Source organism: Madurella fahalii (genome assembly GCF_045866475.1).
Source record: "Madurella fahalii IFM 68171 DNA, scaffold_4, whole genome shotgun sequence".
NCBI classification, from domain to species: Eukaryota; Fungi; Ascomycota; class Sordariomycetes; order Sordariales; genus Madurella; species Madurella fahalii.
The window spans coordinates 4,158,272-4,179,943 of NW_027263974.1; the positions used below are offsets into that span (position 1 = coordinate 4,158,272).

Consider the following 21,672-nt stretch of genomic DNA (forward strand, 5'->3'; position numbering starts at 1 on the left):
CGTAGTTACACTTGTTGGATGTGGTATACATGATTAGTGTTCTAATTTGCTGTTTCTTGGACTACGCATGCTTGTGAACCCCAGCAATCCCAGGCAAACGAGTGGCTGGAACAATGATTGGTTCGAAAACTCTCCACAGGAGATCGTTTTTGCGACATATCACCCAGACGTGGACGAACATCACGTCCATATATTATTTAATATGTCAGGGTCGCAACTTCTCCGCCGGCCGGCCGGCAGCGGAAACACCAGGGACAAGGGCTCAGCATGTCATGATATCTTGGGAAGGAGCTTCTGTATAGCAGAAGTTGTGCTCTGGTCGGGCCAAGCCTATTGCGCATCCCCCCTCTTGAGCTACACTCCTGGTGTTGGCAATGCGTTTGCGTTTCTACGACTGTATGGTCGCGCCTAGGCAACAAAAGCACTCTACCAGGCTCCCTTGCCATCCATTAACCCTCTAACCCTCACACCGCAGCCTATGTATTAAACTCCGCCCCAACATGCAGAGTGTGTGTTTCGTATAACACTAATAGATATGGCTACAAATATCGAGTCATCCATTGTCCGATTTACAGGTAGGGAGAGTCGCAGTGGACTCCTCCGCAGGCCTACAACTCGGCGAAGACACCGAAAGTTGTCGCTTTCGAAAGATCTGGGGCATGATGCGCGGCGTTGCATCACACAGCACCCTAACGCTGCATGAGACAACGCAAGACACATCGGAAAGAGCAGGAAATCCGAAGGCTCGCGGGCAAGCCGCACGAGTTTGGGTTGTAGTTAGGACGAGTTGAAACCGAAGCCTCCCGACAGCCCTTGGTCACGCTTAAGACAAGGAAGCCAACAGTCGAGGGCGCGAAGCCTCAAGGGACTCCAAATTCTGGGTAAACAGGGACAAGCCGCTCAAGGTGGTCGGCGTGAGGATCAAGGGGCCGAACATACTCAACAGGGTAGAGTATGGCGAGGCCAAGCCAAAAAAAGAGTCTCGTTTTGCTAACAATAAAGTTTGAGGACCCTGTTCGTGTGTTGTCGTAAAGCCCTCGAGCACATCAGGTTTGGACAGGCCGCGCCTTCGGCCAGGTGGCAGGGCTTCTGCACGTGTCGGCGCAGACTGTCGGGATCGAGTACCGAGGCGACTACCGCTTTGTCTCTGTGGTGTGTTCTTTGTGATTCGACCGCTGCGAGTTTTGTGACAGGTGCCTTCGTCAAACGACGGTCGAGACTGCTGCTCCCCGAGTCCTCGAGGTCCGTCACATCCTTCTCGGTTGGCTGACTTTTCGTCGAAGCCATACATGCGAGCCAACCACTCCTGCTCCTCGCGGCTGATTCTCGAGATATCGACCTAACCGCCGGCACCCCCGAGCTAAAGCCTGCCACTGACCGGAAGTGGAGATGTTTCATTGTCCAGATAACTTAAAGTTGGCCGAGCAAACGATTGGATGTAGAGAATTCTTATCTAGGTACCACCGCTTGGTTGCCTGGAACAGGGCCTCATGGTTCGACCTAAGGCAATTCCACATCACTGCCGCGGAATGGAGTGGCAAGAAACACTACAGCATCTGCAGCGCATCTTCGAAGTAATTTGCATTGCAGTCGTAGGTAAATATGCGGGCTTTCGGTGGGACCGCTGGCAGCATGTCACAGTCCGACCGCCAGTTCACGACCCCGCGCCTTCCTTTCATTTTGAACTCCTCTATCCGCGGCGAATTGGTGCCCAAATCGTGGATTGCGATGAAGGGCCTAATCTCCATCACGGCGCAGACTACGGGGGCGGTGCTTGTACTGTACCGCGGCCTTCTGGCCATCATATCGCGCTTACAGGCATTGAGAGCTGGATTTTGTGTCTTAAGTGCCACCATCTTAACTTCTATTGACCATCTTACAGAGACTTGCTATTCCCGAGATGTACAGTACCCAAACAAAAATGGTTCCACCACGAGGTGGGCATCCTTCCGAACGACTCCATTGCGGAGTTGCAATCTGAAGAACATTCTCGTCAACATCGTGATCCTGATCGACACCCAGCTGATAGGCCAGAAAATCGAGGCGTGGGATGACTTTGGGACCTTCAGCGGCTACATGTTCTAAGCACATTTTCTTATTGCTTAACTCAGCCCTGATCGGGGATAAGGTATACCTCTCTTCTTCCCTTCTATCAACATTCTATTCTTAAGTACCCTTTTCGCTACCTGCAATGCCACAAGTTCCTTTTCTGAGAATTCTCAAGGACATATTTGTCCGACAACTTGGGCGCCAATCGTAAATCTTAAAAAGTGTCTACGGTGCAAGAAGATTGGCTAATGATACTAAGGAAGTGCTGGGAACAAGAAAAAGACAGGCCCCACGCATAGGTCATCCCATTGACGAGTAACGCCGTCAATTACCATATTTACAGAGTGAACCTGAAGCTGGGGTGCCAATCACCCATGTTGGTCCTGTCCTTCTCGGGCAGGGCGAGCCTGTCGTCGCGCTCGCCCCGCTCCCTCTTGCGGTTCTCCCTCCACATGAGACCGGCCATGGTGGTGGCGCAGAGGACGCCGAACCACATCATGCCGAGGGCAACGCCGTAGCCGGTCTGGTAGGTCGGCGCCTCCGCCTTGATGAAGATGAAGGCGCCGATGATGCCGGCGATGTTTCCGATCATGACCTGCGCCGAGGCGCTGAACGAGCGCTTCCAGTGGCCTGACACGTTGTTCTGCAGCCAGGCGAGACACATGGGCGTGATCATGTAGGCGCCGCCGAAGACGAGGAAGACGCCGGCGAACTTGTAGTCGCGCGACTTGCCCTCCTGGGCGAGCAGCATGACGTAGCCGACGGTGGAGAGGGAGGCGCCGCCGAGGATGAAGCCAAAGCGGTGCTTGAGGCGGTCCGAAGCCCAGGCGCCAATGATCATCATGCCGGCAGCGAAGACGTAGACGGGGATGGTGCGGATCTGGGCCTCCTCGGCTCTCCACTGGAACTCGAGCAGGATGGTGGGAAGGAAGAAGGTGCCCGAAAGACCGGCGACGGAAACGCCCATGTACATGAAGGCGGCCAGCCAGATTTTGTAGTCGCGGACGATGCAGTTGAAGGCAAATTTGTTGAGCGTGTCCATGCGGCATACGTCGCGCACATCGGCAGCCATGCGCCTGCGAAGGAGCTCCTTCTCCTCAGTATTGAGGTAACGCGTCTGATCCGGCCATTCGATGATGACAAAGGAAGCGATGATGGCGAGGAACGATGTGACGGCGCCCTCGATGATGAAGATCCATCGCCAGGCGGCCATCTGTGGGGTGCCGATGTTGGCAATCGCGTACGCAAGCAGGCCGCCAAACGCGCCCGCAACGACGGTACTGCAAAAGAAGAACGACAGGCGCTTCTGGTACTCGTGGCGCTTATAATACATAGAGGTGACGTAAACAATGCCGGGCAACACGCCGGCCTCGAAGACGCCGAGGAGGACGCGCAGGGCGACGAGGGCCGCGTACGAGTGGACGAAACCCATACACATGTTGATGATGCCCCAGGAGAACATGAGGGCCGAGAGATAGAACGAGGGGCGGACCTTCCTAATGATCATATTAGAGGGCACCTCGAGTAGGATGTACGAGGCGTAGTAAGCCTGGCATCCAGTCAGGTCAGCAGGACGGCTTATTTTTCAGCGTTCACAATGGCGCACACACTATGGATTGGAAGGGGGAAGCAGGCAACATACAAAGAGAGCGACATTGAAGCGGTTGCCTTCGTTGAGTTGTAGCTCCTCAGTCAGTCCCTGGATAGAGGCATTGCTGATGTTGATGCGGTCCAAAAAGGCCAACAGGTAAATGACGAAGAAGACAGGAAAGATAACCAGGTCGAGCTTCATGACGAGCCTGCGCTCGGCCTTGGGGTCGATTGGCGCATCGGACGTCTCCGAGCACGACGACTCAGGCGGCGGCAAGACGTCTTTCGCGCCTGGACCAGCGTGCTGCTTCTCCGCGGGGGGCGACATGATGAACGTTAGGAGCGTGCCGCGCGCCTCACCCGACACGATAAATAGGTAAGATGGTGCTGGATCGCGAGAGGGGGAAGGACGAATAACGCAGCGTGTATGAGAGCGAGGGAAAAAAAAAAAAAAAAACGCGGAGACGAAGAAGGTTCTCTCTCTCTCTCTCTCTCTCTCTCTCTCTCTCTCTCTCTCTCTCTCTCTCCGACTCTCGTCAACAAAGCTCAACGACTGCCAAGCTATTAATTCATCTCGAGCAACGCCTGCTGAGTACGAGGACCAAGATGATGGGACACTGGAAAAGGCTTGAAGCCATCTCGACTTGCCACCACGCAACGGGCTAGACTTTACGTCTACGTAGCTACCTTCTCGGCACAGTCTCTGGCATACAGCCTCTTTCCTCCGGCTAAGTGGCTGCTGTGCGTTGCAAGCACCAGGACCGCCCCACTTTTTTTGGGCTCTCCCCCCCCCCCTCTGTCAGGCCAGACCGCCAGTCTGGCAGGATAGTTGAATCTGTAGATACTGAGCAAAACCGCCCAAAGACTCGTTTTCTGGGGTTTTCGTCGATTTGATGCGATTCTGGGGCATTAGAAGCCCCTACCTACCCTCTCACGTGCCTGCGCGCCACTTGCGCGCTGACCAGGCGCCGCCTCCCTGTCGCCCTGCCCTATCGCCCTGCGTGTCGCCCTGCGTGTCGCCCTCCTACTACGAGATACTATGGTCAACTATATCAACAAGCTTCAGAAGGCGCAGATAGCTGTAATGCTTACTGCAAATGAGCCTCCTGAGGCTATCGCGAAGGAAGTAGGTGTTAGCCCACGGCAGGCCCGGCGATATAAGCGTATGTTTGATCTGATTGGGGATCCATTCCCGCGTCCAAAGATACCGCAAAATTCCTGTATACTCGCCCCGTGGGCGATGGAGGTTAGTCCTTCGGTCTATCAGTACTGCCTTGATTGCCCTGACTGTTGATAGAGGTTGCTAGATTACCTGTACGAGAAACCCGACTTATATCTCGACGAGATGCAGTGGTTTTTGGTAGAGGAGTGCCAAATATACGTATACAAGTCGACTATCAGTCGGCGCTTGAAAGAGGAGGGTTGGACTAAGAAGAAGGTACAATTGAAGGCATTATAACGTAGCGAACCGCTATATGTCGACTGGTTGAGGAAGATATCGTTGTTTACTGCTGAGATGTTCGTCTTCTGCGACGAATCTGGTACGGATAGACGTGATGGCGTTAGACGAACTGCGTGGGCGCCTAAAGGAATCTAGTCGAGCCTCAATAACGTATTCGAGCGAGGAATCCGATTCTATATACTACCTGCGATATCAGTCAACGGTATCCTTGACGCGTTGGTCTATGAGGGTCATACTGATAAGGACGGTTTTATCTAGTGGTTGAAGGAGGGAGTCTTATTAAAGATGAGGCGATTCTTAGCGCCTAACAGTATCCTGGTAATGGATAACGCCTTGTAGTATCGCGACCTTCGCGTTGTATAGTTATGTAGAGAGGTTGGGATCCTGTTGTAGTATCTGCCGCCTTACTCACCTGATTTTAACCCTATTGAAGCGGTTTTCAGTGATATCAAGGCGTACGTTCGACGATACTATCGTTATACGGGCGGCGACGAGATGAGCCTGTACAACTTCAAAGACTTCCTATATCAAGCAGTTGATACTGTCGGTAACTGCGTAGAAGTAGTACGCGGCTACTATAAGCAAGCGAGACTGACCTTCAGAGAAGAGAGTAAGGGAGTAAGGACTATGGATTATCATCAACTGTATACCACTGAGTTTACCGAGTATCTGGTAACTGGGACTGTAGCTTAAGTACAGCAGATAGTTCTTTAATAGTTGTTTTTCTCTGTTGCACGTTATCTATCTTGCTCCTCAGAATATCCAGACGCAGTCTTGTCCTCATCCTGGTCTTCGTTACCCAATATCTTACCTAGACTATCGCTATCCTCAGTATATTCGTTAGTGCGTAGGATTGTACAGCCGGTATCAAAGTCGGTATCAAGGATATTACTATGCATTGATAGTATCGGCGAGCGCTGCAGTAGCGCAGTAGAAGACGAGGACCTTGGTATAACATACAGTTAGCTAGCGAATTATCCTCTAGGTAGGTGACAAACCTATCGATAGCTGTATAGGATCTTCATCTAACAACGCTAATTGCATCTCTGCCTTCAGGAAGCTCTTCGCGGCATGGCATAGTAGAAGGACAAGGCGCGTAGCCAGATCTTGCTTAACGAACTAGGATTCGGGAAGACGGCAGATATTATCAACGTTACGCCTGTCCTTAAGGAACGTACACTTGATACGCTATATCGCATCGAGAGACTAGCTTTAATCAAAGCCCAGGCAATAGGACCGCACGAAGCTCTTAATAAATTCGCTGATAACGTCAGCGGGGTCTCTATAAGGCGGTAGCAATAGTGGCGAGGAGGAGCGAATTAGTAGGGGAGGATCGTAACTGTAGTTACTATTAGTAATAGAAGGAGGCCCTATAGGTAAAGTAGGCTCAGCGATTGTAGACATCGTCTGGCTTAATAGAAAGGATCTATACAATGGAGGTGCTGACGGATAGCTGTAACCCTGCTGGAACACTGCGTTGTAGAGTGTCGGATTCTAACGACGTATATATAGCGCGAAGCCGCCCCAATGCCCGATATCACTAGTATTATTGCTGTTGTTGTTGATGGTGATATTGGGCATTATATATCGAGATGGGAGGCGCCCAGCAACGCACGGCACTAGATCGCCATTTGGCGCAATAGCGGTATTCGCTATAACTGATACAGTTACCTGTCAAAAGGGTCAGGCGCTAGTCCAAGGATCAGGATCACAGGATCTAGTGCAGGAGTCAAACCCATGTATTCTAGTCAGCTAAAGCAGGCTGGCAGCTAACTGCGCCACTGTACGGACGTCATCCTGTACGCGTATCTCGTCTATAAAAGGAGCAATCTCTCTAGCAAAGATAGACGGGACAGAGAGGAGAGCAACAGAACACAAGAGGGACAATCAACACAATCAAGAGAAGACACACATAAAATCCTGAACTGTCATTTCCCAAGATTCAGAGGTGCCGTGTTTCCGACATTACCTACTTCTTGACCATCGTTGGCGGTAGATTGTCAATCGTTGCTATTCCTTCTATAATAGCCTTGCCCTAGGACGCTATCTCAGCTAAAGATATAGGGTAATATGTCTTGTCGTTAGGCATTAGGAAGTAGAAGTTCAAATCTTGACCTTTACGGTAATTCTTACACTTTACGCCGTCCGCGTAACGCTAGCGACCTGTTAATACGTACCAATTTACTTTCTTTGGATCTTGAACTTGGCAAGTCTCTAACTCCTGTAGTATTGTATTCGTCGTTGTCTTTCGCAGCTTCTTCAGCGGCTTCTCGCTCGTAGTAGGTGTTATCGCGATCGCAGGCGTTGTCGAAGTCGCAGGCGTTGTAGAGATCGCGGGTACAGGCGCGGGCGTAGGTACGGCTTGCTGAATCGATGGCGTGGTATTGACTGACTGTACGTCGAAGGGAATCGATAATCCTCGTGATGGCGTTGGCGTACCAGGAATCAAAGCGGTTATACCTGGGCACGGTCGGATAGGGCGCTGAGCGAGCTCAAATTCGAGGGTAATATTGATAATGTATAGCAACGACTTGCTTAACAATTCTTGTAAGATCCGAGCTGTATCGATCTAGCTAAGCGATCCAGGATGTTCTTGCGGTATAGGTACTGACAACGCGATAAGTTCGTCAGTCTACTTGGAATTGACTGTTGCCAGACCCTGTATCTCAGTCTGGATGAGGGTAACCTGTCCCTCTATACCACTTCGCTCGAAGTTACTGATAAAACTTGAATATAGGTCATAGCGAAGCTCAGATATTATCAGCGATAGGTCAGAACCAAGGTACCTATCGTCGAAGTCGTCGCCATCGCATTCGACCGCCATACTACGTATTGAAGTACGCTTTTATGGGAGAGGCGGCCGGATCTTAAGACTACCTAGATACAGGTTCTGGAACCATCTCGCCAGACAGGTAACCTTGATGTTAATACTGTTGGGGATGGCTCTAGCTAACAGCTTGTCAGAAGGCTTATTGGATCGCGATTGTGACTGCGATTGCGACGGTATAGGCGTGGCGGGTATAGCAGGCGAGGCAGGCGCTGTAGGCGATGATAGGAACTGTATAGGCGAGGAGGGTATTACGATAGACGGCAATATCGTCGTCGTCGTTGTCGGCGGATCAGTACGATCGCGGTTACGATCGCATGGAGGCGGTTTCTCGACCCTCGCTTCGCCCTAGGAGTCAGGAACCTCGGTACGGGCCCGCGATCGCGACCGCGATCGCGTCTCTACTACAGGAGGTTTGAAGGTTCTACTTCGATTGGATATTAAATTCGATACTGACTTCGATATAGCCGATACAGTACTATCGCTATCAGTCGCCGTAGTTAGGCGAGCTTGCAAGCGGTTACGTAGGCGGCTGACAGGTACATTAGTGGATTCCTGCGTCGCCCCCAAATCCACTACGCGATTCGATTATGGGGTTATATCTAACGTTGCCGATTGCCCACTGCTACCGTATAAGCGAATCCTGGTGATAGGGCGTTGGGAGGGAGTCTCAGGGACTGTATCTCCCTAATTCGTTACTAGACTGCTAGTTGATCTGGTTAGGCGTATACAGGGTAAGCGCTGGGGCGGCTCGTCAACACTGCTTTGCGTAGGCACCCTATTACACTTCGAACCTCGCGATGGCATCGCTGTAAAGCATACAATTCGACGAAGGAACCGACGTTATGGGTAGCTGGCTCGCTGGGCAGTACCAGGAAGCTTCAGGATCGACTTTGGGGCGGTGAGGTCAGCCATCAACAGGCAGGGCGACAGGGCTGGGCAGCTGCGCGCAAGTGGCGGGCAGGCACGTAAGAGGGTAAGTAAGGGCTTCAGGTAGCCCAGAATCGCTTCAAATTGACGAAACCCTCAGAAAACGCGTTTTTAGGCGGTTTTGCTCAGTATCTACAGATTCAACTATCCTGCCAGACTGGCGGTCTGGCCTGACAGAGGGGGGGAAGAGCCCAAAAAAAGTGGGGCGGTCCTGGTGCTTGCAACGCACAGTGGCTTAGGGTGAGGGGGTGGGGCTTCAGTGCAGATCGATGTAGCCAAAGCATTGTAGATGCGAGTCATGTGACAAAGCCTTTAGAAAGAAGTCTGTAGTTAGACATTACAAAATATTTTGGCCTCTCGTATTATTTACCCTATAAAATATAAAATCAACATTTTCAAACATCCATTCTTGGCCGACTAGTGAACTTGGTACTGTATAACGTATATACTGAAATTTGCTTTTAGAAGCTCTAGGTACCTAATGAGATATAGATTAATTACTGCTTGGCCTCTCTAGGAATCTAGATTGGGGGGCAGGGGGGCAGTTTTTGCCTTCCCCCCTTGCTTGATGGGTATGTGGATATAGATATACGTTTCTGTACTATTTCAGTATCAATTCTTTTAATGGACGGAGAATTTATGCTTAAAAGTATTGATACTATTTTTATATAGGGCTTTGTGACATGGAACTCGAGAATGTTTCGTAACGTCTCTAAATCTTGTTCTTAAGGCAATATCTCGGATCTAAACTTTACCACGCTCGGGCTACAACGACCTCACCCCCGCCTCCCTACTAAGCCGGAAGAACAAGACTATGTACCGGAGGCTATCTGCAGTGGCTGGTTCTCGTCGTGCAGTGCGCTCGATAACGAAATAGAGGATGGCTGTAACATGACACCCCTTGAGCTCACGCGTCTCCTTGAAGTGGTTTCCGCAGCCCACATCGGCTCGAGCGTGGTCAACCGCATTTTCATTGCATTCATGGCGCACAGGAATGCTCTTAGGCGGAATCTAGAAGGAATGGATCGGGGCTCTGGCACGGGGGCCAAAGAACGGTGCGGAACGTTTTTCTATACTAGGAAGTTGACACACACTGATGCTAGACACCTTAGATTAATCCACCGTTCAACACAGTCTAGGAATTAAGTGTGGGTGTTAGCGGGCGGAGAAATGCCGCATATATTACGGCTTGTAACAAGGGACAAGAACCGCTTGATTAGTTGGTAAAACTACTTAAATGTTCGTGTTTATTATGTATGGGAAGCAGTATAACAATTTTCTTTTTCTACAGAAATAGGTAACATCTTGGCCAGCATCTCGGGGGCCTCCCATTCCCAGCTCACTGATTGAGGCGCTGCCCGCTCAAGTACCTTCATCTAGCAAGTTGGTACTGTACTGAAAAAGGGTTGCGTCATCGTAGCCTTCCATTCCTGCTGTCCCTGCATCATTTGGGTCTTGACCTCCAAACCAGTCCGATGGAGATAGTGTAGAGAGACCGGTGAGTTCGTTCATAGTCGCCAACATATCGCTAGGCTCCGGTTGCATCTCCTCGATCACTCCCTCCTCGATCACTCCCTCCTCGACTGTTTTGTCAGCGAGAAGTACCTGATTCTCAGTCGTGCCTTCATCATGTAACTCCACCAGCGTCCTACCGGCTGTCGATGGCGCAACCCCAATTACCGATGTCGAGCCGTCTGAGTCAGCCAGGTGGTTTGTCCCGTCATGTACTGACCGAGACTCGTGCCACCGCCGCGCGATGGAGGCCAACGATTCTGCAAGAAGGATCTCCCGGAACACGCCGAGGTCATGCTCAGGGTTCGCAACCTGCACGAGACTAACACCTTGTCGACGCAGAGTATCCAGTATTATGCGGGGGCCTTCCACACGCTCGAAGTCCTGGTAGTTTTCTGTCTCAGCTACCAGCTCTGCGTTGATATATGCACTAGTCGGACGAGGGTTGTAGCCTGGGAACAGAATATCGAAGATTTCGAACCACTACTGCTCCTCAGGTGCCGTCGGCGACGCACGTCGTTGTAGCTGTTCCTTCTGATCCCGCGTCAGACTCTCATGTACAACGCCAGTGCGGAGTTGGCAGCTCCGCTGTTCTGCGTGGGCATCACGTTCGGCCTCGTTAGGAAAGACGTCTTTGCAAACGGGGCAGTAGACGGGCAGCTGGTGGGTCCGCGAAAGGTGCTGTTTTAGGTATGAGATTGAAGAGATAATCTTGCTGTGGCAGTCGTAGTACTGCAACGGAGCTTTCTTGTAGTAGGGACATGCCAGACGTGGGCGGTGCTGCCTCTCCCCGTGCCGCGGCTTTTTGGCGTTCGTTGCTTTCGGATCCTCCTCGCTGTTTCCACGGCTCGAACTTCTCTTCCCACTGCTATCTCTTGCTCTTTTGTTACGGCTCTGGGATAGCTTTTCCCGATATGCCTGCCGTGAACTGTGGCTGTCTGGTGCATTATGCCCATCGCTTGCGTGGGTTGTCGGCACCGGCCAGCAGTCAAAGTGCTGAAAAAGGCTCATCAGGACTGTCTCTTTATATTGCATGAATAGGTGTGCGTCACTCATGTAGGGGACATCCGGAGTGTAATCGGACCAATAATCGCCCTCATAACCCTCGGTGTCGGACGAATCGCCGGTCTCGTCGCTATTCTCGTCGGTTTCATCGGTCTTGCCGACTGAATTCGCTGGGACTGGGTACGTTGATGGTGTATTAGCGTTAGGATCACTGTCTTGACTGCGTCTCTCAAGAGCTGGCACTCCCGCTATTTCGGGGCTCCTCGTGAAGGGGGATTTGGTATTCGAAAGACGACCAGGCCCGGCACCAACTTGGCCTTCTCAGACAAGGATGAAGGCTGTCTCAACGGTGATTCGAGATATTTGAAGACATCCGCTGCGTCAAGATTTGTCAAGAGGCTGTCGATTTCGGCTTCGGGAGCAAAGATTCTGACTTCTGGCAGTGTGCCATCGGTCAGGCTCACGCCCTTGGCGGTTCGATCAGAGGAATCTGGCCGACGGCCTACATCGTAACCCGCGATGCTCTCGGTGTCCTTGGTAGAGCCGGTCCAGAGTGATGGGCAGGAGGTGTGTTCCATGTTCCGGGCACATGCAAGCTTGAGCTCGGTGGGGTCAATCTGAGAACCGCACAACATCTCTCGGAGAGACGGAGACAAAGACGCGCAATGAGTGCGAACGGTATTCCTCGTTGGTTCGCTAGGCTCGCCGTCGAACGCGATGACCATCTCGTCTGGGTTGTCGGGCGTGGTGTTGGGTGCGACAGGGAATTCATGCTGTGGTGGGTTGATGCCGTCTCTCGGCCACGTCTGAAAGAGTATTGGGTTTGGTGGTGGGAGCCTGGCCCTAGCGCCGCGGTGTTTCTTCGCACCCTTGCCGGGTAGATGCAAGCGGTCGGCCAGCTGGGTCTCGTCATCCACGATGTCGAGCTCTAGCGCCGGGCGCTTCTCGCCCGAGATTGCTTGGGCCGACCCAGACAAACGACCCCAAGGCGCTGAGAAAGATGGAGTCTCCGACGTCGTTGTCGCCTTTTGTGCTTGAGCTGATGGGAAAAGTGGTTGATTTTGGTGTTCTGCCCTCGAAGGCATCTTCTCTGCTGATGGCCGACTCGAAGCCATCGTCAACAACCATGGATGATAAGACACTCGCCGCAAACCCCCGCAAACCCCCCCAATGCACACTGAACCAATCGTCGGCGTGGATATGGCAACCGAATCGGCGGATTTTGGCTAGAACGATGCCCAAAAACTCCCGTCGTCCGCCACTCTCATTCGAATTTGCTAGACTTGAAGTTTTATTGAGAAAGCGTCGGTCACCACTCTAAATACCGACAAGGAACTGACCGACACTGGAAGTGCACCCCGCCAACCCCAGTGCATGCTGGGCCGGGAACGCACATTTGTGCGTTCAGCTCACAGCCGCCTGTGGCTTGCGGCACTCATTCCCTTGCGCACGCGCCACATACTAAATCTTCAGATCTTGTGGGTTCGATGGACACATACATCCACGCCCACACGCACACTAATGGCTCCGCGAGTGACGCCAAGTCTCACATTTACTCTCCATATATAAATAGGGCATACGCCCAAGAATGTCCCTACAACGGTCCTGCTAATTTTCGCAAGTGAAGCTCGCGTCTCTTCCTTACGGCCAGAATACCGCTGCTAAGCCACACTATCCGTTCTCGGTATTGCATGTATTTGCTGCGAGTGTACCAACCAGACAAGTCCACCGCGCCGGAACATAGTCAGCAATGACAAATTCTGTGCCCTCGAAAGGGGCTACCGATGACTCCCGGTATGCCTCCCGTCCTTGTTACGACTCCCACCACCTCTTATGCTTTGGCTCACCTCCTAATCAGGTCCAACGATGTCACTGGCTCCTCGCTCACACCGGGGGAGATTCCTCGGAACCCCGCCGTCCGAAGCCCCGGTCAACGAACGGATGTGCGCGGAAAGCATAGACCCGAACCCTAGATGCCAGAAAATCAGGAAACAATTGATAGAATGGGATCAAAAATGGGCTGAGCTAGAGGTTAGAAAAAGTCTCTGAAGAGCCTACCTGTATGTATCACAAGAGTGCGATGGACTGTTCCCAGTGGATGAATAGCTATCACAGCACTCCCAAGCATTAAACGTCGGCAACAAGCCCGGCTAGCTCAGTCAGTAGAGCGTGAGACTCTTAAGGAGTATCTCCAAGAATTGAAGATTGGTTGGTTCGGCCCCCACATCGTGTTCAGGCCCCGTCATCGTTGTTGTTTGCCTTCCTTTGGAGGTTATTTGGTACGACCCAAGTTTTGCTTCTCCACACCAAGAGCATTACTACACTTCAATGACTCGTGCGGGGAGTTGTCCCACTCTCTTGTGAACAGTAGAGAAGCCCAATATGGTGATCGTCTATAGTTGTAACTCGTACGCAGGCTGAGAGTATCGTTGCCAGTGATATTCAGTCAGACATGGACTCAAAGTTTCGTGGTACGGCCGTCAAACGCACCTCAAACTTTGGTAAGTGATTGTGTATTTTTCATGAAAGCGATCTGACTGTCATAGAGCTTGGTCATAGAACGAATGTTTGAACGATTTACATAGTATTAAAATGGGGGCTGTTGGACACCTAGTTTGCAGATGTTTACAAATCACCTTCTTGGACATGGCGGTCGGGCCTCAACACGTTCGGACGGCCGCTCAGACTCAGAAGACATCAGGCATACTGAGAACTAATATATTATTATACGCTGCCCCCGCCTATCATCCATCCATCTCACTTATGTTCTTTCCAGCCCGGGGGCGTGCAGCCCCCACCAAGCTCACCTCGTTCTACTCACCTCATATTCTGCAGCAGATACCTCACCCCAGCATACGCCTCCTCGCCGCTGGGCACGATTTGATTCGCCGGCAACACGAAGCCGTAGTTACCGGTGTCGCGCAGTTCAGCGGCAAAAGAATAGTCGGCGCCAGCAACGTCGATAGCATAGTCCGTGCTGCCTCCCGAAACCCTGTAGATAGTCGAGCAAATCGGGCCCGTCGTAAAGCTAGTGCCGTGAACCGCCCTGATGGCTGCCGCTGCACCGCGGGCGAGAGACTGCAGCTCTTCGTTCCTTGAGTGGAGGGCCGTGCAGGAGTATCCGTAGGCTAGGTAGCCGGGGAACGGTCAGTATACTTCGGCGTCACAAGACTGGTTTCGGGCAGGCCTACGGGTCATAAACAACTGCGAGTACGAGTGCCAGTCGATGTACAGCTTGAGGCCCTGGTTGGCTCTGATCGTGCGCAGCCATGACGAGAGAGCGGCCGTCTCGGGGGCGTCGCCCTCCCTTCTGCCCCTGAAGTCCTGAGCGCAGGGGCTCGTGGAGGCCCCGCCGCTGATGGACCATTGGTAGGGCCAGTTGCGGTTGATATCGTGACCCACGCAGCTGCTGCCAGAGACGGTCTGTCGGTTCTTGCGCCACATCCGGTCGTTCGTCTGGCTGTAAACAAAGCCTGGCTCACTAGTTACCACAAGCGGCTCCGGGGGATAGATCGAGATGTGGGTTGGCGTTTGCCTTACCATCTGGGTTGACCACGGGGAAGAACATAAAGTCGTACTTGTTCAGGAAGCCCTGCACCTCAGGAGTGTCCGAGTTCGTCAGGAGGTTGTAGGCGAGGTATTCCACAACCTGCTCTCCGCGTTAGCGAGTTCCCGTCGTCGATGTCATCCCGAAGCTTACGTACCATCGTGGTTATCCACTCCCGGGCGTGGACAGTCCCGTGGAAGACAACCGCGGGCTTGCCCTTGCCGGAGCTTCCCCAAAAGTGTATGCCAGTAATGGGCCTCCCGTTAAGCGAGTTTCCAGAGGTGACCACTTCAGACTGCGTCGGATATAGCGCCTGAAGATCTCGCAGAAACTGGAGGTGGTCATTGTAGCTGTGGTACGAGTTAAACCATGTTGCATTGGCCGACCCGGCTACCATCATTGTGAGCGAAATCAAAACTGACTGTTGCCTAGACTCGACATACCGGCGTAGGTACTAAAGGTCGATTCCTCTGCGATTGACGCGCCCAGGTCCTCATGCATCGTGATCGCGTTCATTCCGGAAATTTCAGCTTCGAAGGCAGCGACTTCGGATGGGGGGACGACAATGTCGGCCGCAGCACCGGCCCGGGGCGCTCCTTTCCATGTCGTGAGACCAAGTTTGCCAATGATGTTGTTGACCTTGGCCACATCTTGCTCGACTGATAGACGGAAAACCTTGTACCCGCCGTACGACTTCCTCTCTTGCGACTGAACGGCTGCGGCCGAAGAAAGCCCAAGAAGGACGGACGAGGCGAGAAGAGCGAACCTCATCTTTGCAGTAGCAGGAGTTATTGCCTTAGGTGGGCAATACTTACTGATTGAATGGCGCTGACCACCGCCATCGTGGGGACCCGCGGTATCCCTGACTGTTTTTATAGCATTGACGATAGGGGACGTCCCACGGCGCGTGATTACTGCGGACGACGATCACTTGACGGGCAAACGAGAACGTTTCGGACAGAGTGTGGTACGACCCATCAACTTCCGTTTTGGGGGGTGCGGAGCCGCGATGCGAGCCATCAAACGGTTGTGGGCGCTGCTGGCTTTGCTGTGACCTTCCTAAGATCCTAATCGCTCCCCCGCCACCTAGTGAATCGCATGCTACCCTAGATCCTACCACATGTCAGCGCGGGGGCAGTTGGTAATGCTGATAGGATGCATGGGGTTAGGAGCTGGCGCAGCGAGCTTGTACGTGCGTAAAACTTGTGGGTGACGTGGACGGAAGCTCGTCCATGGATCGCCGTTGCATTGAGCGGGCCAAATGCCGAACCGGGGAGAGTCGCCACCGTCACCTTCCGCATCGAGGGCTAGTGCAACATTTACCTTCTATAACTAGTCCAGGCCTAGAACGTGGAGATGGTGCTGTGGTGGTGATGAAGCACTGGCATTCGCCCGTTCTCCAGATAAGGTACTGTATCTTATTGAAGCTTGGTTCTGCCCTGGTCTCCGGGTTGGGATATTACAGCGAAGACGTGATTAAGTGCCCTACCGCATATTTCCCGTCCTGCCGTCGCATCATCAGGCACCCGCGGTTGGCTGGAATCCGCCGCATAAACCATTATGCGTCTGCCTGCCGACGGATTTAAGAGTCTCAAAGGGAAGGTAGCCATTCATTCGGTCTGCCCGCTGGTTATCGTCTCCCGGTACCTGACCAAACCAATTCAATTATCAACAACGTCATTCGCGGTTTTGTAGCCGACAAAGTCTATACCCAACTTACTCATTCCAAGTCTGCAAATTTCCCCATGGAACATGTCTGTCGCCGTTTGAAGATTGGTTTAGTGCAGCAGTCTCAGCACCGCCCCCGGTGGCTTCAATCTCATGTCGTCCATGCAAACGGGAAGATGCCCGCCGGTGACGGGGGTCCTCCGAATATTTAGACGGGACCTTGCGCGGGAACTCTCTAAGCGAGGGCTACTGGCGTTATAAGCAGTGCACAACGCAGCTTACTAAGATCCAATCACTTATGTGCCTTTGCTGCAGAAGTCTCGGTTGGCCAATTCAACTTTGACCAAGATACATTGCGGCAATAATCAGCGGCTTAGCCAGTGGCAACACCTGGTGCCTTTGGTGTATAGCCTCAGCGCCTCTTGATGTAAATCAATAATGTCGTTGTATTTGCCTTTACCGAGACAGTCGGTCCTGGCGGCACATCACTCCGTCGGGGCACGCCACGCTATGTGTTCGTCGCAATCGATTTTGCGACTGTAAAGATATCATACTTATAGCAAGACACTGTACAAGGCCGCTAAACGGAATTGCAAGGTGGTTGGGCTGGTACGCAATGTTGATGGCTCTTCGGCTAGCCGTGAACCCCCTTGAATCGCTAGGCACCAATGGGGTTCTGAAGGTTGGTAGTAATCCTAGTCTTTTCCATGTATGGCCGTCCAAACCATCATATTAGAACAAATTCAAACTGATATTGCAGCCGCAGGCTACGGAGCTAAATGATCGGAGGTACTTATCGCTCTCTCAATCGCCGTGATACGTGAACTTCGTAAAATGCCATATAACCATCCCCAATGCAAACTTGAATTCCTGAATGATGACTAAGGTAATTACTTGTCCGTGGTTATTCGTTTTTAGTCTAGTAATCCAAAGACAGCTGGATAGAAAAGATAGAAAGATCTGACCTATCCTCAGCACCGTAATCAGTTATGTATACATATCTATATCTCCCCAAAGAGAAGTTTGGTGAAGCATCTTGGAAGCATTTTGTAATCTCTTAACCTAGCGGGGCTCTTGTCTTTATATTCCAAGCATTCCCTTCGTCTGCATTACAGTAGATACAATTCTTCAACCTTTAGTCCAGGAAGTGTGCTTAATACACCTTGTAACGAGCCTGTGTAGAGCGCAATCTCACTTAGTTCTATTACTACGTATTATGAAACACGAAAGTAAAGGTCCTTAGCTAAGGATTGGCTTGGGAAGGATGCGGGTTGTAACCGAGATCAAGAAAAGCATATTTTGCATTATGACCAGGTCCCGAGGATTGAAGCGTACCAGTCCCTCGTGCTATGTCCTCCTCGATGCCTCAGAATTACCCTCCAAATCAAATCGAACCGTACCTCCACTCTACTCACGTAATTATACAGAAACACAAAATTCTACAACGCATGATTCTGGTTCGGCTAACCGAAATAGTATGCTGGTAAGGATGCCTCGTTCACGCTATGATTCGTAGGGGTTGATATGATGACCTAGCAAAGAGTAATAGAAAATACGGCCCGGGTATGTGATGTGGAATACCGCTGCAAGGTCCATTCCAGGGATTATGGCTCATCACGCACGGAAAATGAGATTGCAGATGAGCGCCAGAACGTACTAGTAAGGGGCTCACGCCATCCGCTCAAGCTAGGATTACGTTCTACGACATTTGCATCGGATTCTACGATTACTCGGGTTGTTCTAGTCAGCCCCCGCTTTGGTTGCTGATACTGGATCAATAAGTAGGAGTTGCGACCAGGTTTCATTCGCATTTTAAGCGCATACCAGTTACACAGATGCAGGCTTGGTCGTTCCAGGTGGAGCCTGATGACGATATCTTTTACCGTTAGAAGTTACTCTAATCTAGCAGTGCTGAACATCGTCCTTCCGCCTGTCTGCCCACATACAGGCCGTCTTGCGTTTGGGAGACCTTTCTAACCTAGTCTCCGGTCAATAGTCTTGGACCTCGCCGTTATATAACACCACCTTGCCACCGTACTTTTCCTTGGTCGCCATCGTGAGGACATTGTACATGCCATTTACGGAGTCTTCTTGCTTTATGGGGGGCTCAGCGAATCCAAATATACGGGCAGCCATGTGTCCCATGTCAGTCTGTGCCCAGCCAGGGACCAAGACAAAGGTGTTCAGCCACTCGTCCTCAGCGTTGATTCTCACGCCAAGCCATTCGAGGACGGATTTGGTAGGGCCGTATAGCGCATTCGGAATCGCGGGTTGCCGTCTGCCATGGGATCAGTCTGTCGGGTCCTCAACCGTCACACGAAGATTTTACCCACCGCCGGGCACCGGCCTCAGATCCAACGAATGCAAAGATTGGTTTGCCGGGAGATTTCTGCAGTAGATCTCTAGTAGCTTGGTAAAGCGTTATGGGGCCAAGCACGTTAACTTGGTAATGCTCCAATATTTCGCTGCGCTGAGCGTCCTTCACTAGAGGGTAGTGTTTGACGATAGCAGCGTTGGCGACGACAATGTCGAGGTGCGTGACTCCTTGCTCCTGGATCTGCTTCGCAACGTCAAACGCATCCTGCTCGATGGCAGCATCGTACTTGACTACGACCATCTTGCTACCATCGCCCTTGGGAAGGTCGGAGAGTGCTTGCGAGGTGGGATGGGTAGGGTCTCGGTTTGCGGCAATGACGGTCTATTGGGCGGTTCAGCAGAGTCCAGCAGCGGTAACACCTCAGGTGGCGAAGCGTACGTGGTTTGGCAGCGACAGAAATTTTTTGGCCATTCCCAAGCCCAAGCCACGATTTGCACCAGTGATAAGGATTGTGGTGGGTGCCATGGTAAAAATGCCGGAGCCGTAGGAAATAAAAGTACGATGTATATCTCTTTGTGGTTGAACGGGAACACAGAGAGCAGATTTGTTGTCCAGTGTACCGGTGTAGTTGGAGTGTGCTTGGATGACAGCAGCAGTACTTATTATAAGTGAGGCCGAGCGGGGTTTCTCACCGCTCCTACTCAGGGACACTGCGGTTCCGGCCTGAATGCAAATCCATTGAGTGTTTGCTTACATTTGTCAGCAGGTAATAGATAGCTGTTTGTTACATGATAAATGTGAGATCTTGAGGTCTCATTACGCGCCGCAGCCTGCCCAGCGTTGCGACCGGCTTCGTCGTGGCTGCGGATAGTCCTTGGCACACGTATTTAGGAGCAAATAATCCCAGCGTGGCATCGATCTGCTGCTAGAAATTGCTAGAAAAGGTATAGCCGTAACAGAGAGTCACCCCTTAGCATCAGGATTATTACCCGGCAATAGGTGAGAGTGAGTGCGAGCGTGAGTGCGAGCTCAAACGTGGCGCCCGGAGGTTAACTCGGACTTAGGGAACCGGTACACCCGATGGAGATTAGGTATGGCGTTGTAATTACGACAGCCATATTCCGCTTGTGAGACCAGGAAGGGTCATGACCAGGTAGCCCATACGGTGCCCGGAATTCTATGCGTAGAAGGATTCTCGAAGGCAGCCGCTTCTAGGAGATATGTATGGTAGTCTTGGAGCCAGAGTATAGGTAATTACGTGCACCGGTACCCCGGATGACTAGCACAGATAACCAAGTACAAAAGGACTGTACTATACAACCTACTTCGTTTTTGTAGGAGTTTGCAACTCGCGAATGAAATCCTCCAGTGCACCCTTCACAACCTGGTTGGGTATGACCCAAAATACTAGGTAGTAATGACTAAGCTGTTGTGATAGGAGATCGGCCGAAGAACACCTGTCGTAGGTTCTCTAACTCCGTGCTTGGATAACGTAAGCATTGCAGTAACTGCATCGTTGGATAGAAACTGCTATGATTGGGGTAAACTGAATTCTACATCCAGAAAAGAAATAGTCCCTTTCAATGCAATAACCTGTGGCTATGATGTACCGCCTCATCGGATGTGCTCCATCTGCTAGCTGCTGCCCGAACCGCCAACTCAGCTGTATTCAAGCTCTATTCCGACCGGTCGCTATGATCCGCGCAGGCGCCGTCTTTAAACTGTAAAACCTGTGATACCAGGAACTTCCGTTTCGAGCTGCCTGAAGGTAAACCTCCTCATATTATCCGCTCACCGTTAAGTAGCTAACATGTCAAAAACGTGTCTCCAAACGCTGGAGCAATTTTCAAACAGGGGCGCATTCCAGATGACCTGGAGTAACGTTAGTCGTTGTGTCTGTGAAGACGAAGACGAGAGAGCACCACATTCAAATGTTTCTTGGCACCTTCTAGGGGCTGAAGGGTGTGCCCTCCCGTGCATGTCGACCGCCTTCTTAAGCAGGTTCGTGATCTCTAGCTCCCTAGGTTTATAGGTGGGGGGCTCCATATTAGACAGAATTGTCTACAAAACCGTGATCACAACATCGTAGGTAGAGACTCTAGAATCCGTGATGGGCATGATGAGGCGTTCGAACTCGGCATCTACTTCGCTCCAAGGGATGTGAAACAACCACGAGCAAGCTAGCCAACCTGAGTGGCAGCGGGGGTTGTTGTCAGTTTGCCATGGTCTCCTCCGGGGAGAGGGGATAACTGAACCGGTTGGTGATCAGGTCAGACCATCGAGTTTACAACGGCGTATGAGTGTAGAAAAGTTTGCGGAAAAGGCAGCAGGCGCAATGTCAGCACAAGACGTCAAACGCGAAATTCGCTTTTCCGCTACGCTCCTCGTCACATCCCGTAAAAATTGCAATGAGAGGTGCCGCAAGAATTCGCAATACTATTGACTACCTTACCTCGGCCACCTATACACAACATACCCCATGCGATATCGATCATTTAGGGCGGCGGGCGGTTGCATCGCATAGTAAGGATACCTTATCATTTACGACAGGGCTGCGAGTTGGATGTTGGTAATAATGCTTGTCCCTGCAGCTTCTAGATTGCAGTTCACCCTAAAGCCGGCTCCGAACCAATAACCTAAACTCTCTCCGTTAGCATTTTATGATCCGGCGCACATCTCATATTGCCGGCAAATATGGAGAGCGCCGGAATAATGTCGCACTGCGTGCATAAAGCGCCAACACCGGGGCATGAACAGAGGCATAA

At 51.7% G+C, this 21,672-nt stretch overlaps 4 protein-coding genes across 4 annotated transcripts; all 4 read right to left on the reverse strand.

The window, feature by feature from the left end:
- Nucleotides 1-2,386: 2,386 nt before the first annotated feature.
- On the reverse strand, nt 2,387-3,967 carry MFIFM68171_08205 (uncharacterized protein; the record flags this gene model as incomplete). Its single annotated transcript, XM_071063625.1, has 2 exons — nt 2,387-3,598; nt 3,692-3,967. 2 exons carry the CDS (start codon nt 3,965-3,967, stop codon nt 2,387-2,389), a joined length of 1,488 nt encoding a protein of 495 aa, XP_070919726.1.
- Nucleotides 3,968-11,623: 7,656 nt separating this feature from the next.
- Nucleotides 11,624-12,503, reverse strand: MFIFM68171_08206 (uncharacterized protein; the record flags this gene model as incomplete). Its single annotated transcript, XM_071063626.1, has 2 exons — nt 11,624-12,274; nt 12,345-12,503. 2 exons carry the CDS (start codon nt 12,501-12,503, stop codon nt 11,624-11,626), a joined length of 810 nt encoding a protein of 269 aa, XP_070919727.1.
- Nucleotides 12,504-14,192: 1,689 nt separating this feature from the next.
- MFIFM68171_08207 (uncharacterized protein) lies at nt 14,193-15,693 on the reverse strand (the record flags this gene model as incomplete). Its single annotated transcript, XM_071063627.1, has 5 exons — nt 14,193-14,503; nt 14,567-14,848; nt 14,916-15,024; nt 15,080-15,312; nt 15,366-15,693. The coding sequence occupies 5 exons, from the start codon at nt 15,691-15,693 to the stop codon at nt 14,193-14,195; spliced, it is 1,263 nt and encodes a 420-aa protein (XP_070919728.1).
- Nucleotides 15,694-18,579: 2,886 nt separating this feature from the next.
- MFIFM68171_08208 (uncharacterized protein) lies at nt 18,580-19,432 on the reverse strand (the record flags this gene model as incomplete). Its single annotated transcript, XM_071063628.1, has 3 exons — nt 18,580-18,868; nt 18,924-19,288; nt 19,346-19,432. 3 exons carry the CDS (start codon nt 19,430-19,432, stop codon nt 18,580-18,582), a joined length of 741 nt encoding a protein of 246 aa, XP_070919729.1.
- Between the last annotated feature and the right edge of the window lie 2,240 nt (nt 19,433-21,672).